The sequence below is a fragment of the Hesperophylax consimilis genome, chromosome 22 (genome assembly GCF_061612785.1).
Source record: "Hesperophylax consimilis isolate HC1 chromosome 22, BYU_Hcon_1.0, whole genome shotgun sequence".
Classification (NCBI taxonomy): Eukaryota; Metazoa; Arthropoda; class Insecta; order Trichoptera; family Limnephilidae; genus Hesperophylax; species Hesperophylax consimilis.
In genome coordinates, this window is record NC_142857.1 from 15,456,280 (window position 1) to 15,473,350 (window position 17,071).

The 17,071-nt window shown below is 37.5% G+C and overlaps 1 protein-coding gene across 1 annotated transcript in view; it reads right to left on the bottom strand.

Moving 5' to 3' along the window:
- The window catches only part of LOC149412894 (small G protein signaling modulator 2-like), a 195,544-nt gene that overhangs the window by 6,105 nt on the left and 172,368 nt on the right, over nucleotides 1-17,071 (bottom strand). The window contains exons 7-17 of the mRNA XM_089644864.1: nucleotides 16,656-16,780; nucleotides 14,722-14,861; nucleotides 8,082-8,179; nucleotides 7,120-7,306; nucleotides 6,704-6,861; nucleotides 5,959-6,115; nucleotides 5,253-5,412; nucleotides 4,581-4,761; nucleotides 3,921-4,416; nucleotides 3,616-3,785; nucleotides 502-626 (exon numbers count right to left, since the gene is read on the bottom strand). Of these exons, the coding sequence (XP_089500990.1) occupies nucleotides 502-626; nucleotides 3,616-3,785; nucleotides 3,921-4,416; nucleotides 4,581-4,761; nucleotides 5,253-5,412; nucleotides 5,959-6,115; nucleotides 6,704-6,861; nucleotides 7,120-7,306; nucleotides 8,082-8,179; nucleotides 14,722-14,861; nucleotides 16,656-16,780 (1,997 nt within the window). The remainder of the gene's footprint in view (nucleotides 1-501; nucleotides 627-3,615; nucleotides 3,786-3,920; nucleotides 4,417-4,580; nucleotides 4,762-5,252; nucleotides 5,413-5,958; nucleotides 6,116-6,703; nucleotides 6,862-7,119; nucleotides 7,307-8,081; nucleotides 8,180-14,721; nucleotides 14,862-16,655; nucleotides 16,781-17,071) is intronic.

Consider the following 17,071-nt stretch of genomic DNA (forward strand, 5'->3'; position numbering starts at 1 on the left):
TTTTGAGTCATGGCGCCTAACGCAAAATGATGAATCCAAGCTGTTTTTGAGCATAAAATTAAGAAAAAACTTTGTATCTTCTCTGGAAAACAGATGTTACTGGATATAAAGGTGAATCAAATCGAAAATTTTATGTAGCATGAGACCATTGTAAGATTTTCTAGGTTCCGAAGACTGCGATGGGTTGGACGTGAAAAAGAATATCATATGATAGGACACTGAAAATTATGACCAAGTGGAAGTGATCAAGAGGCAGATCGAGGAAGAGGTGGACAGACTGTGTGGAAGAGGATTGGAATGGGAGATGAAGGACGGAGGACTAGAGGTGAACGGCGAGGAATCGCAGCCACTGAAGAATGTTTGTGGAGGAGGTCAAATCCCACCCTGGGAGTAGTGTAGTGCTGATGATGATATATGTGTGATATACAGGTAACAATATTTAGAATAGACCATATTTGATAAAGGATTTCTTTTTTACATGTATTGTAATTGTCAACTTACGTGCTCATAACATTCCTCAATTTGTCTAAATTATCTCCAGTAAAATACCAGTAGTTCCTGTCGCATCGCTGCACATCCTTGTCTATTCGGTGGAGATTCAGTCCAAAGTTCTCTAGCAACTCGATCTGTAACCAATCATAGAACAGATAAGGTCCATTGAAAGAGCCAGTACAAAATACTTTTGTAACGACAATACACCATGTTGTGTTGAACATACTTTTGTAACGACAACACACCATGTTGCATTAAACATACTTTTGTAACGATAACACACCATGTTGCGTTCGACAGGTACAGGTTTTATAATACATTGCAAAATCGATTTTAATCTTCCGAACATCATTTGGAATCAAAACTTTATGGAATTGACAGGTATAGAAAACGCTGGCTTGTCAACTTTAAACAAAGAAGTTATAAGCATGTCAAATTTTATAAATATAACACAATTAAATAAAATTGAAAATTGTAATAACAAAATACTGGACTTGGTATTTTCAAGTGATACTTCAGTAACTGTAGTAAAATCAAGTGAAATAATATTACCTGTAGATAACTATCATCCTCCATTAAATATTAGCGTATCACTAAATAAAATACCAAATCTACAGTGCAAAAAATCACTTCACAATTTTAATAAAGCTGATTTTAATCATATTAATGAATGCTTAAATGCTACTGATTGGACTTTTTTAAAACAAGAAAATATTAACGAAAATATCAACGTATTCTATAAAATAATTCACAATATCATAGAAAAAAATGTGCCTTACATTAAATGTTAAAATAATGTTTTCCCTCAGTGGTTCAATAAAGATTTAATTGACTTGACTCTATTGAAGAAGAAAATACATAAAGAGTACAAAAATTCTAAATCAATTAAAGATTATATTCAATTCAATTCAATTCGACGCCAATGTAACGATCTTTCTAAAAAATGTTACAAAGAATACTTAAATAATGTGGAAAATTCAATTGCAAATAACGACATCAACACTTTATGGAAGTACTCAAAGTCATTAAAAAGAAATGAAATAGATATACCTGCTAGCATGTATTATAACGGCATAAATGGAAATAATGCAGAAACTATTGTTAATTTATTTGCTTCATTTTTTAAAGATGTATATGACAACACAATTGATAATAGTGAAATTCCTTTTTTTTTCATCTAACATCAATTTACAAATTTCTAACATTCACATAGATATAAATGAAATTAAAACCCATATTAACAAATTAGATATTAAAAAAAGTTCGGGTCCTGACAAAATACCACCAATTCTATTGAAACACTGTATACATGCCTTGTCGTATCCCCTCTATTTAATTTTTAATATGTCATTGTCATCGGGATATTTTCCAATTGCATGGAAAAATAGTTACATCACACCCATATTTAAAAAAGGTGACAAATGCGATATACGCAACTATAGACCTGTGTGTATACAGTCAACTATTCCAAAATTATTTGAAAAAATTATTTTGGATAAAATTAGTTTTAAATTAAATGGGATTATAACAAGGTTTCAACACGGTTTCATGAAGAATAGATCAACTCTGACAAATCTACAAATATATGAAAACTTTATAGCGAATGCCTTTGCAGATAAATGTCAAGTCGATTCGATATATACTGACTTCAGCAAGGCGTTCGATAAAGTTTGTCATAAAATATTGATAAATAAATAAAGGAGTATGGGTATAACCGGGAACTTTCTTAAATGGGTAGAGAGTTATTTAACAAATAGGCAACTTTTTGTAAAGTTAAATGACGTAATATCGGATGCCTTTTCTGCCACTTGTGGTGTGCCACAGGGCTCCCATTTAGGACCAATACTGTTTATTTTATTTATTAATGACATTGTAGACGTTTTTTCCGATGTTGATATCCTGTTATTTGCTGATGATTTAAAATTATGTAAAAAAATTAAAAATATATCAGATTGCATAATTTTACAAAAAAATTTAAACAACTTGTTTAATTGGTGTATATGCAATAAACTGGCACTTAACATTAGTAAATGTCAAATAATAAGATTTTATAAAATAAAGAAACCGACAATTTATGAATACAATCTTGACAAAATTATATTAAACTCAGTAGAAACAATAAATGATCTAGGTATTATTTTCAACTCAAAACTTACATTTATTAGCCATGTAACTAATATTATTAAGAGATCAATGAAGATTTTAGGATTTATTATTAGAATAACCAAACAATTTTGTAACATTGATACTATTCGCATTTTATACATAACGCTAGTGAGAAGCATTTTGGAATATAACTCTACGATTTGGGCTCCACATTACAATATCCATATTCAAGCGATTGAAAAAGTCCAGCATAGATTCCTTAGGTATATTAATTTTAAATTAGGTATTCCAAGAGAATCCGTGGACTATAATTTGTTATTGAACTGGACTAATCTCGTAAATTTATCAGATCGCAGAAAAATCTGTGATCTATTAATATTATATAAAATAATTCACTCGGTCCTGGATATCCCCTGATTTAATAGAACTAATACGATTTCATTGCCCTGGTCGCGCTAACAATAGACTGACTCTACCGTTCTACTATAATAATACACATACATTATCACATTATTACTCACCAATCAGTCGATTACACATATTGGGAAATGAACATGCCAACATCGGCGACATTTATTTCTTAAAATTAGTGCAATATAAACATGCACTCAAAAATTATTTTTCCATAATGTAATTTTATATACGCAATATGGACATGTTGAAATGAAATGATGATATTTCTCATTGTTCTTTTTTTGTTATTTTTGGTTGTGATACACAAAATAATTGTATGTTATTTTTAAGTTTAAAACTACTATAATGTAATAATATTATTTTTCTTACTTTGTACTCTATTATATGTTTATTTATAAAAGGCAGTATAGCCGTTTATGTATTTAAAATAAAAAAATAAAATAAAAATAAAAATAAAAATGAAAAATTGTTGTAGTAGTAGACCAATATTTAGAAAGGTACTCTTTTGTAATAAAAAAAAATAAAAGAGGTCCTAAGGCTGTGGAAATCCAGAGATTAGAACAATTGAATGAAAGTTAAGAACTCTAGAATTTTAGTTCTTACACTATAAACCCCTCCATTAGAGCTGGCTGGAGAGACGCAGTTGGACCGGGGGCCCTCCTTATTAGCCTCTTGTGATGCGAGGGGACAGTCTAGAGTGTCGAAAGAAGTGCACGCCGAGTTCCGTTCTTCCTCAAGAGCACCCAGGGGAGATTTCGATGGACTGACATTTTCTAGAATAATATAGAATAGGTATTACAAAATTATGATATAATACACACATGTAAATACCATTTACAAGTATGTAGCATGATTAAGAATTTATCGCTGTGACTGTTTAATGTCAACAAATATAAATGTATACTAACCACTCAGATGTCCAAGAGGTGATGCACCAGACACAATATCAACCGAAGGATTTGTAACAATGACACTGGTATGATTCTGCACAGTTACGGCTATGTCTTTACCAAAATTATCTTCATCACAGACGGGCATGGCGTCATCTTCAATGCCACCATTAACATGTCCATTGATCCTCGCCATGCTTTCAGCAATCTTTCTGATTTCTGACTGGTTCTGTTCTGTGATGTCGTCTCTTTCAAAGCCATTTGTTTTAGATGATTCTTCAACCCTTTCTACTTCCATTTCTTCCTGCGTTTCTTCAGGCATGTCTACATTTTCGTCTACAGATGACTCTATGACTAGTGCTATGGTTTTCCTTGTGGTGGAGGAGTCATTGCATTGTGACGAGTGTTCTTCGTCACATTTTTCAAGGTGAGATGCGTCCTGAGTTTCGCTCTGGTCGGGAGATATGACTGGTGGATTGTCATCATCTGATATAAAACTGTTGTCTTCAGAAACCTTAAACACATACGTTCATGTTATTAATAGATAATATTAACACATTCCACATCTTTTTGTGTTTTCCAAATCTTGGATCAGAATGGAGCTTAAAATAAAATCAAGGAGAGAATGCGTTCTGTAAAATGAATAATATAAACAACATCAGAATTAAAAGAAGCTACCTCATGGTTATTCTCAGCATTGGCTTTGGGCTCTGCCAGCCGGGCTATGGAGGCGGCCGTGGCCTCCCTGTCCCTCTGCCTGACGATGGCCTCCACAGCGAGCCACTCAGACATGGTGGTCTCGTACCTTCGCCTGTCCGTCAGGTCCTGCTCCTTTCTTTCTTCAGCGGTGGACCCAAATCTGACAATAATTCATACACAAAATTTAAAAAAATAAAGAAATCTCTAAATGAGAGAATCAAGAATGAGAGAAGTATTTGCTAAATTGCACAGACAACAACATTAATAACAATAAGAATCAGGATTGTGTTTGACAAATATTATTCTTTTGCATACGAGTTTGTTTTTTATTAGTTAATTTACACTTAGTAGCGCTTTTGTAATTGTTAATAAGGTTATCGCGTTTACACCAAAAGAGCCAGGAAACTACTCAATATGGATAGCAATTCACAAAGGAAGCTGTTAATTACAGATTAATACAGATGTTGGAAGTACAAAGGAAAATGACTATGAAGAAAGACTGTGTCATCCAAGTTGTCATTATTTCGATAGGAAGAAGGCTCAACACTCAACAACATCCCTGGTGAACTATATTAAAGGGACTGGAATGATAAAGGAACACGATGAAACATGACCCGAGTGCTTACGGGAACTGTACAGACAGTTACATACTTGTAATATCCCAACAGATAAGGCCAGACTTCCTTCCTAATCTCGTGGTCCACCCCTCCGTAGTAGGTAAGCCTGTAGATCTCCAGTCCATTGGCCACTACTCCCGCCTCATCCGTCATGGCCTCCCACTTCTCCTTGGTAAGACCTCCAGATGCGCCATCTGCAAAAATGGAATGTAAGTTAACCACTTCATTCCCAAATAAATTAATTGTTTATCATTAGTGAGACCGAAATCGGCCATGTTAATTGTTGATTCGGCAGGTCTCAGGTGACTGAAAACACAAGCACCAAAGTAGACTAGCTTTTGACTTTTACCATCCAGCGACAGATTGCAAGTGGTGGGCGACAAAAATCGACTGTGAAAACTGTCAGTCACAGGCGACCACTCTCTGCAATTTTTTAGCTAAATGGAACAAGTCGCATGCAATATTAATTGACCGTTAAAATGGAGTAGCAGTGCAGCGAGTCGCTACAACACGATGTAACGACAGTCCACATGGGAAACCAGCCGCACGGCAAAAACCGATAGTGTAAATGTTCTTCCAACTGACCTTACAATCCTAAATTACATACCTTCCAATAGTTGGAATCCCAAACCCGTCGGGACACAGCCTTATGTAGTTAATACAGGTAATCATGAGGTTCTGTCCACTAGCCAATTTTGTGGCCTTGTTATTGGTAAATGGTGATAATAACAGCTTCTCACCTGAAGGTACGATGTTAGTATTGACCAGTCCAGAGAGGTGGGTGCGCACGGTGGAGAGATGGCGACAGTAGGCCAGCCAGCCGTAGAAGGCGCGGGAGATGATCTGCCGCCGCATAGTGCTGCACACCAGGGCGATGGAGGCTGTCTGCTGCACAGGCTGCAATAGTCATTCATCCGTTAATGATAGCCAGGGAAAGTTCATAGCTGGAAAAAGATGATTTCATACCTGTGCAGTCAGTGTGACATCGCACCCACCAAACTCACTAGCTACATGCTCTAACCAATCAGTCAATAAACAATCTTGATCTCAAACAGACGTGTTGTCCTCAACCTTTCTTTGTATACATATTCTCCACACACCAAATAAAAACGAAACGTTTCAGGGATTTAGGTAAAAACTAAATGTTTAAGGTACTTGGGTCGAAAATACTACAGAAAACTGTTCATGTAAAAGCCCAATGGGCGTATAAATAAATAAATAAAATAAAAAATTAAAATAAGATCAGAGGTTACCTACCTACTGATGTGAAAAGTAATGTCTAACCAAAAATGAAAAAAAAAACAAATTGGACTTTTGCAAGAAAATGGATGTTACTAAAATGAACAGTGACAGTGATTGAGCATGAAACCATTATTAGATTCTGTGTGTCTCGAAAATAGCGATGGGCTGGCCATGTGGAAAGAATTCCAAGTGAAAGGACACTGACCCATTGAGAGCATATTTATTATTTTTAAAAGGTGTCACCTGAGCATCCTGTGGCAGTGGGCTGGCCAGCGGGGGCGGGTGCGCGTCCAGGGACATGCTGGAGCTGTCGGAGCTGCCTGTAGTGGATGCGGAGCCCAGGGGTTTGCGGGGGGCACGCGGAGAAGCCGGGCTGCGTTCCATTAAGGAGTGGCGGGAGACTGCAAACAATACCATCACCAACATTATTATTATTGTTTTAAAGTAATATCTTCTAGCCAAGGACTTCCCAAGGATTCCTTAAAAATCTAACAAGATTCTCCAGGGATCTCTTGATAACCTGAGAGATGTCTCATAAAATTTCCAGACTTCCAGCGACTTTTCAGTAATCTTTTAGATCTTTTGATACATTTAGACAATGTATTATGTAGGTATGTAATGCCGCTACTAGATTAAGTATCTGACCAACGAAAACTTACCATACTTGCCGTACTCCTGATGGTTGATGTTGTTGTTGACAATGCGGAACACGTAGTCGGTGGCCTGATTGTCATTGTTGCTGTTGGATATGTAGTTGTTCTCCGTCTCTGGGTCATCGATGGAGGTGCTGCCGCCCTCGCTGACGATGGGCAGGGGACGACGCCTGGGGCGGCCGCGGGGCAATACCTACAAAAAGAAATTGAAAGTGTTGGGCCTACTTTCTCCAACCGGAGATATGCGACAGGTGTAATTCCAAGAAAAATGTTTATATGTAGGTAGCATTGATGTATCAATGGTATGTGTGCACGGTTTAATGTTTTACTATGGGTTAAAGCGACCTTTTGGTTGATTGGTGACTAGATCACCATCAAAGCATTTTAACTCTCCAAATTATCACCTATTTACACTGTGCTAGGGTCATTGAAATAGAAATGGGCCGGGCATCTCACTTAACTGGAGACCAGAAGGAAAAAGGTCACTATGAACCATTTTAACAGATTCTGAGGGTTAAAATGCCAACGCCTTGTCGCATACAGTCCAAGCGATGACTGTAGGATAGCCTAACCAGTAAGTTACCTCAACAAAATGGGTACTAAAGTTGGCAGAATGAATTTTTTTAATAACTAATTAGCTGTCAACTTTTGCCATTAGTTTTAGACATTGTTATTTTGTTCACAGAAATGAGACTGGAAGTGGTCCCTTTCCAGGATTCCTTCTGAGTAGAATTTTGACAGGACGCATTTCTTCTACTAATCGTTTTTGCTGTTAATGTCCAGTACATTTGGTTGAGGTAACTTAGTGGTTAAGTTATTCTACGGTCATCGCTTGGACTAACACAAGAAAAACTGTGAAGACCAGGAATATGCTAATGAGTGGAGCAAGGCTAAAGAAACCACATCCACTATGAATTTCTTTTTTTTTTGCTTATTTGGCATATTATTGCATTGGTTTGATGGCTTACCTTCCCGGTGCCCCTTTGCGACCAGAGTGGTGGATCCAGCTGTCCGTGAGGCAGAAGTCCAGTCTCCAGGCAGCTCAGGAATGCCAGTAAGTGACCACCTAAAATTCACCATGATTAAATGCACAACTTAAGAAAATACTAATTATTATAATCGTGTTGTTGCCTATTTTATTTATGACTACCACACATGTAATTACCAAAAACAAATATTTGTTTTATATACGAAATAGCTATTGAATTTGCACTATGTATTTTCCATCTCCGACAACTTAAATGGTCGTTTCTCACTCTCATTAAATTGAATCGAAATTTGTTTTTAAAAAAAAATCATTAATATTAAGAATGGTAGTCATATGTAAAAGTTTACAAAATCTAAGGAAAACTCAGCCACCGACCAAATGATATGGAAATAATACCAGTAGTTACTACGAAGATTCGTAGAGAACGTATTTAGCAAGGTTAGCTCATCCCAGGGGTAGAGCGGTGATTGGCTAGAAAATCGTGACGTAGCTAGAAGCTTAATTTCCATCGGGAGATTTGAATTTACTGCAGTACAAGTGGTTTCAGGCGACATATTTATATTTATAATGGTTTTTTTTTTTTTTAAGACGGTTTACACGTAGTTCTCGTGAGAACTTAGACCATAGGCCCATTGTGCTATCTCCCATTTTACCTCAACCTTTAACAACAACCCAGTCCCTTTAATAAAGTTCACCAGGGTTGTTATTGTGTATGTGGCTATGTCTTCTGGTTCTACTGTATGTCTCCCCAGGTATCTAAGCCTAGTTCCCACCAGGGCAGGACATTGGCACCATAAGTAAATTGGAGTCTCTTCATCTTCTTCACATTTCCTGCATCTATTGGTGTTTTCCACTCCCAATATCTGCATGTGTCTCCTGAGATGGCAGTGTCCCGTTAGTATTCCTACCAGTTCCCTCAGCGAGTACATAGCTGTCCATATCGAGTAATTTCTTGGTTTGTCTAGGGTCTGGTCCTTTTATGAGTACTTTCATTTTTTATTCCAGGTGCCTTCTCCCATTCTTTGCGGTGCTGGGATTTGACCCACCTATCAATATGTAATTTTGTGTTGCAAGCTGCTACTCATACGGCCGGTTCGGATCCTACAAGTGGTGCTTTCACCCCTTTCCTTGCTAGTTTGTCAGTCAGAATAATTCGTTGGTAATATTAAAGTACAGGGTGCGGCAGAGAGGACGGACGGTTTTAAGAAAATCATAAAATAGTTAATTTTTTCTCAAAAACAAATTTATTGATGGAATCAGGTTCGCGAGGAAATAGCATTTGAGACAGTCAAGTGTGGAAAATCACATTAGGCATGTGGTGACCGAAATCGTTGATGCAGTGCTGGAGGCGTTCTTGGAAGTTCGCGTAGACTCTCTCCAACATCGCTCTCTCAACTTGGGCGACTTCTACGCGAATTGCGTCCTTCAATTCCTCCAGAGTTCAGGGCTTATTCTCGTATATACTCTAGCCTTGAGGTGTCCCCATAAGAAAAAATCGCATATTGATAAATCTGGGGACCGAGGAGGCCAATTAATATCGCCAAACCTGGAAATAAGGCGACCAGGGAAGAGAGGGCGAATAACGTCCATTGATGCTCTGGCTGTGTGGGTGGTCGCCCCATCCTGCTGGAACCACACACGTAGGATTGAAACACGTCACCGTCATAATTCAGGGAAAAAGAAGTTGGTGATCATTTCGACGTAGCGCTCTGAGACCACGGTAACAGCACAACCATTACCGTCTTCGAAGAAGTAAGGACCAATGATGCAAGTTTGCGATACAGTGCACCAAACCGTTACTTTTGGGCTGTGCAGTAGGGCGGAGTGAAAAAACTTTTTTTCAAATTTCGTTTTTCCTATATTACCAATGGGTGCCTTGGTAGTACCCTATAAAGTACACAAAATATCATCAAATTCCAACTTCATCTTCAGGTGGCGCACTGACCCTAAAGTTCTACAAAAAAATGTGTTTTTTCAGATTTTGTTAGTAAACAAGCACATCATCTAATCCAGCTTAAACGTCACGAAATGTATTTTAGTTTTAGCCATCTAACTTACCCCTCTTCTCCCCACCCTTTGACACTATTGTGCGTAACAACAGCTGCAGTCAATCATTAATTAACAGACATTAGCGCGGAGTAAACGTTCGTTGGAACAACTGCTAAAACTTGATTGTGATTTCTTTGAAATATGCCTAAAACAAGAAAAAATTCAATGTGTTCTATGTTTGGTGGCCCAGAAAAATTAAAAGACAATGTGTTGCCAACTTATTCGGATGTAATAAAGTATTATTTGTGGATTAGAATGACTTGCAGTGGTTATCAAATGGAAAAGATCCTTCTGTGAAAGATATATGTGAAATAATTGCAATTGATCTAATTACGTTGTGGAATAAAGCGTCTATTCCTATTGTAACTGAACGTCAAATTGTAACTAAACTAACCCGGTATTATCACAAGTACAAATGCTTAAAGAAATATTTTCAAAACCTCACCGTCTTGCATCAAGGCAAAAATACTTGGTTATGAATGTAATTGATATGTTTGTGAAATGTTAAATGTCTGTTTGTACTGCATCATACTGACTGTTGTGTTCTTCTTTATGTGTAACATATATATGGTGTTCTATACATATACATTCCACATATATACATATATGTGAAATGTATATGTATAGCATCAATAAAAACTGCTTGTGGATGTATTATTTTAATGAAAAATGCTATTTCTAATTGTCAAGTCTCTGACAGCCCTGAACTGTGTACTTATAATCCCATGTTTCACATTACTGTAAAAGCCTTTTATGGCGTTTAATAAATAAATAAATAAATAAATAAATAAAATGTCGAGTACCTAAAAAGAAAACTGAATTTTATGAAGATGCAACCAAAAATCTCTTTGATATTGCTGTTTGCAAGTGCATTTGTGTCGATTTTTGTAAATGTTTAGTGAAAATACCCAAGAAGGAGCTAGAATTCTTGCAAGATCAGAGAAGTAGACGCAAAATGTATGTATATCGGCTCAAAAGATAAAGTGGCAACCAAGGCTTTGGAGCGTAGGCAATTACGACTGATGAGGCAAAATAAATTACTTTCTAAAAAAGACTGTTGAGAAACCTCTGAGCCCCTCACCAGAGACTTCAGAGACCTCGGATGAAAGTGTAAGATTATCAGACAGCAATCAAGATCCAGACTTTTATACACTTTTTCCGGCATACTCCACCCCATCCACATCGAAATCACAAACAAATCAGATGAGGCATCGATTAAAAAATCTTGCCACTGCCTGTGACAGGACTGGTGTCTCCGACAGATCAGCATCAACCATTGCCAGTGCAGTTCTTCAAGATATTGGTTTTATTTGTAAACAAGATTTCTCAAAAGTAATAGATAGAAGTAAATTACGACGCGAGCGCCGAAAAGTTCGAGAAGAGTTGCAAAGAAGGCAGATTTCGAGCTTCGGGAGTTGTGACGGTAAAATAAGTGGGTTATATTTTGATGTTCGGAAAGACAAGACCATTATGCAGGAAAAACATGATAACAAGTACCACAGGAGAACCATTACTGAAGAACATATTGTTTTGTTCTCCGAGCCAGATTCTCAGTACATTGGCCACGTCGCGCCTCCTTCTGGAACCGCTAATTCTATTGAGGATTCAATTGTAGAATTTTTAAATTTGCACTTCGGAGATTTATCAACCATTGTAGCCATTGGATGCGATGGAACGGCTGTAAACACGGGCTTCAAGAATGGAACAAACGCATTGATTGAAAGACATTAAAATAGACCATTACACTGGTTTATATGTTTGTTGCATGCCAACGAATTACAACTGCGTCATCTTTTTAATACTTTGGATGGCAGTACTTCAGGTCCCAATAGTTCGCAGGAGTCATTGACAAGATGTTACAGCACTGTGAAGACCTCCCTGTGGTGAAATTTGATAAAATTAAGTCTTACCCGATATCGACGTGAAAATTCTAAGCAATGATCAAAAATATCTATATGAAATTTGTCAAGCTGTAACACAAGGCAGCGTAAAAACTGATTTGGCTAATAAGCAACCAGGAAAGCTGGCACACTCTCGTTGGCTAACCTATGCAAATAGAATATTGAGACTATATGTAGCAACAAAGTTTCCAACTCATAGTCTGGTTGAGATTGCTACGTTGGTGATAAAAGTGTATGCGCCAATATGGTTCACCATAAAAACAAAAACTTCATGTAAAGATGGTCCGAAACATGTGCTTAGTATGATAAAAAGACGCTCCTATTTAAATAGGAACTCTTTCTTCGCTCATTCTGAAAATATTTTATTAGCGATGCTACAAGACGAAAGACAGCATATAAAAGAATTAGCAGTAAGAACAATTCTTAAAGCCCGACAAAATGCAAAGGAGAACAATGTAAGGACATTCTTGACTCCAAAACTAAACTTCGAAGCCAACGATTATTATGATTTGATAAACTGGAAGACAGAAAAAATATTCGAGCCACCATTCACAAAAAAAATACGGTGACAGTGAATTATGGGACAAAATTATGAGCGAAGATATAAATATCCGGATTGAAAATTTTCCCTGTCACACACAGGCTTTCGAAAGAGGTGTAAAGCTGGTCACTGAAGCTAGCTTGGCTGTTTGCGGAAGAACAGCACGCGATGGATATATTCGAGCAAGAATAAAATCGAGAAAAGAAATGCCGAAATTCGAAACAAAATTACACTTTTCCTCTGGAATTCAGGGAGCTACCCCATACGCATACGACATGACTGAAGGCTGAAATGATTAAAAAGTATATATTTTCATAATGTTCCTTATATTTTAATGCAAATAATAATGTTAAATATAATAATAATTTTGTTTTAAATTTTTTTTAAATTTCTAGAATCGATCATTTTTTCAAAATTTCAGGTCCTCTGCGCCACCTGAAGATCATATGTCAAAAAAAAATAAAAAATATTTTTCAACAGCTATTTATCTACAGCAACATTAAATGATATAGGGTTTTTGAAATTCGAAGAAATAATTTTTTCGACCTCTTTCACTCCGGGCTACTGTGCAGCGGTCTTTCGTGTAACTGTTGCGGATTTTCATTAGCCCAATAACGTAAATTCTGCTTGTTAACCATGTTGTTTAGGTGAAAGTGGGCTTCGTCACTCATGAACAAAATGAGGTTCTCATTTTGATCGATCAGTGCTTCCATCTCACGTGCGAAGTTCATTCGTTGTGCATAATCTCCGGGCTGTAACTGTTGCACAGTGGCCAATTTATAGGGGTGAAAGCGGAGATCCATATGCAAAATTCGCCTTACGAACGATCACTGAGGCGAAGTGCAGCAGCATATTTCCGGGCAGATCAAGTCGGACTGCGAAGAAAGGCTTGTCGAACGCGTTCAACATTTTCAGGAATTCGAATTGTTCGCGGAGCTCCTCTTGGTCTTCTGTTGATCAGTTCACCACGCCTGCGAAGTGATTCAACCCAACGAAGGATGGTGTTTCGAGAGGGAACAGCTCGTTTCCGATGAATATTGAAGTGGCGACGAAACTCACGCTGTACGACGGTGACTGACTCATTATTTCAGACGAAACAATCATAGGCGAAAACGCGGTGCTCCACCGTCCACGGCTCCATGACGACAACTGGTAAAACAATGCTAGGAACTAACGAGTCAACCGGCACCCCCGAGGGGGAGAGTACTACCCATCTCAAAAACGTCCATCCTCTCTGCCGCACCCTGAAATTATTATAATAAAACTAATGTTTGGATAAAAGGGAAATATCCCAGGAATATTTGGAGTTTAACTTATGCGTTGATGATGTAAAAGTGAGGTCATTTATTAGCGCCTTGTACATATTGCCTTTGAAGACATTCAAATTTTTAAATTGAAAGTCTCATTTAGCAAACTATCATGACAATGACAGGGAAATGATATAATGAGGGATATGACAGAGAAAGGGTTGAGAAAAATTGTATATAAATAAACAGTAGTACATGGTGTAGATACTCTCAGCACAGACCACCATTGAGAATTAAAGCTTTGCTTGAAATGGCTTTAGCCGTATTTGGTAACCATATATGAATATCCGGGTACTTCCCCGCCTTCCGCTTCTCCATTTCCTTCCCCTTCGCATACTGAAATAGCCCAAACTCTTTTTCATCACAAGCTAAGTGATAATCACTACTGATTACCACATTTTTGCTGTTCAAGAACAACAACATTTTATAGCCTTAAATTCGACTCGATGTACAAACATAAGTGCGAGGAAATTAACTTAGATTTACCAAAAATAATATTTTATATCTATTGAAAAGTGAAAGATATCATTCCTTTCGGACTCCAACTGATCTTCGATCTACCTTAGAAGCTTGTGTTTTTTTCCAAAAAGTGCCTGTATGTGCCAACCTTGTTAAATATATTTTTTACAAACCTTGGTTACTAACCAGCTTTGCTGAAGTTTTATTTTAAACTGTTTTTCTCATTAGACATTTTAAAATGAGGACCAATTAAAAAAAATACAGCTTTATATGTGTTTTTACCTACGTACATTAAAATCAGAAATAATATATATAGTTGTTTTCAGTCACAGCAAGACACAAGGATAAGTGTTTTGAACATACCTTTGGGAAAGTGTATGGGCGGGCGTTGTACCCCGTCTTGCCCCACCAGTACCACGGTGCCCCCGCCCCCCTCTCCCTGGTGGCAGTGCACGTACACCACATCCTCCAGGCTGACGTTCAGTGCGTACTGCCAGTAGCTGCTGTGGGGTCAGAGGTCAGTCAGATTATTATAGGCAACAACAGTTGTTGCTTAAGAAAGTGCACCAAACATATTATTATCAATTCATTCACAAATAACTAACAATCACCCAACTGCGATGATTGTGCTACATTAATGGCCCTCCTTGTTAGGGACCAAATTTTAAAATAAAATATGCCTACTAACCGAGTCCTACTTATCTCTACTTATTTTACCCCAGATTTTTGTAAAAGTGTTGCATAATCTAAGGCCAAGTTGTTTCGCAAAAACTCAAATGTAACATTGTCATCAAACGGCCGTTCAAAGCCATTTTGTTTTTTTGTCATTTAAAAGGTGCCCGTTAAATCTGATTCTAGGCGCGTTTCAGCTTTCTATCAAATCGCAATAACCTTTCCCTTACTGTGCTAATTGCTGAAAACATGAAAAAACCATCGGCAGATGCTAAAAAAACGTGCGAGGGGTCCACATCTAACAACGGTCCGCTTCCGACTGGCTAGCGGCTGGCGGCTGGCACACACACAGCACAGGTCGTAGGTATCGATGGTCTAAATCAAAATACAACTGCGGACATGTGGATTTCTCATGTTCCCGCGTAGCGAACTAAAGCGGGACATCAATAGCGTGTCATTTCCTCGCACACTCTTCGCGTATTAGTATCACACGGTTGATTGTATTGGTGTATTTGTTTCCGATTTTTAACTAAAATCTCTCATTTTAATTGAATTTGAAAACTATGTAAAATATTATTTTTTAATTCAGTGCATAAATGTATAGCGGAGGAATACCTAAAATCTGAACCCAGAATTTATTATATTTATAGAGTTATTAAAGTTATTAGAAGCAATGTGTAGTAAATACACACCACAGATAAGGAAAGGTTAAGTTGACAAGTTTAACAACGTGATAGTTGCCCTCTTCTGCTGATCACAATTTGTTCAAAAGCTGAAACGGAATCAAAGGAATCAACATTTAACGGGAACCATTTGATGATTTTATAAGTAAATTTTTGCGAAATAACTGGGCTTAAGATTCAATCAAAGATCTACATCATGAATTTGAAAACAAAAAATTGAAAAGGCAATTTCTTCTTCTTTCATATGGTGGGGGGATCGGGGAGGAACATGTAGGTCTGTAAGCCATTATAGAGCCACAGGAGTCACCTTGTGGATATCATAAATTCTGCCGGAGATGGAATGCAGCGAGCATTCGTTGACCACATATGCAGCACTGTGAACTAAGGACCTATGCTTCACGTGGGCAAAACGACTGTAGGAGCACCTCATGCTATTGATGGAATACCAGAGGCGGTGAAAACCCTGGATGTCTTTCAGTTACAATAATTCAATAAGTAACATAATTCTATTTAATTTCAAATTTCCTTTTCTGTAATACCGTGTGGCGTAAATTATAGGGAGTTTGCATCTCCCGAAAATAAATACAATATTATTTTTACCCACATTCTTGTGAGGCTGGTATCATTGTAAACCTGCTCGCAATACCCCGCGCAGTAAATAAGATCATTCTGTCTTCAGCAGTCTTGCCGTCGGGTTGACCCTAAACCTCCTCTAGCGTACGCGATTATTTGTTCGTAAATTATTATAAGTGAGTTTTGTTAAAATAAAAAACTAAATTAGAATTATCCAAATTCTCGTTATTTCACACTAAAATTAATCATGCAACCTCGGATTCTGCGGATTTGGAGAGCCGCAGAATCATTTAGCCATCAATCCATTTAAACTGGCAATGAAAACCAATCCTCCAAAACCGTAAATAATCTAAAATTATACCAAAATACCTCTTATCGGTGGTCTCACTCTCAGCGAACCCGTTCATTAGCTGGTTAGGCGTCCACTTGATGACGAGCGACTGTGCCATCTGGTGCAGACTAAGGTAGCCAGCCATAGGCTCAGGAACATCCTTCTGGAATTGCAATACATCCTGCACATTTATAGGCTAATCCAATAACAAGTACACTAAGTTAATCTGGCAAATTAAATAGAATTCATACCATCAACCCCAATAATAAATGAATCAGGTTCATTTCGCACCAATTCAGTCTAGTTGCATCGAGTGGAGCGTAGAGCTTCTGAATTTTACAACGAATTTCTACTGATGTTAAGTACCTATTGTTTCAGACAGGGTTGATAAACTGCTTGGTTTAAACCAAGGCTGCCCAACCTTTTTAACAGTTGGGCCAAATTGACGATTTTG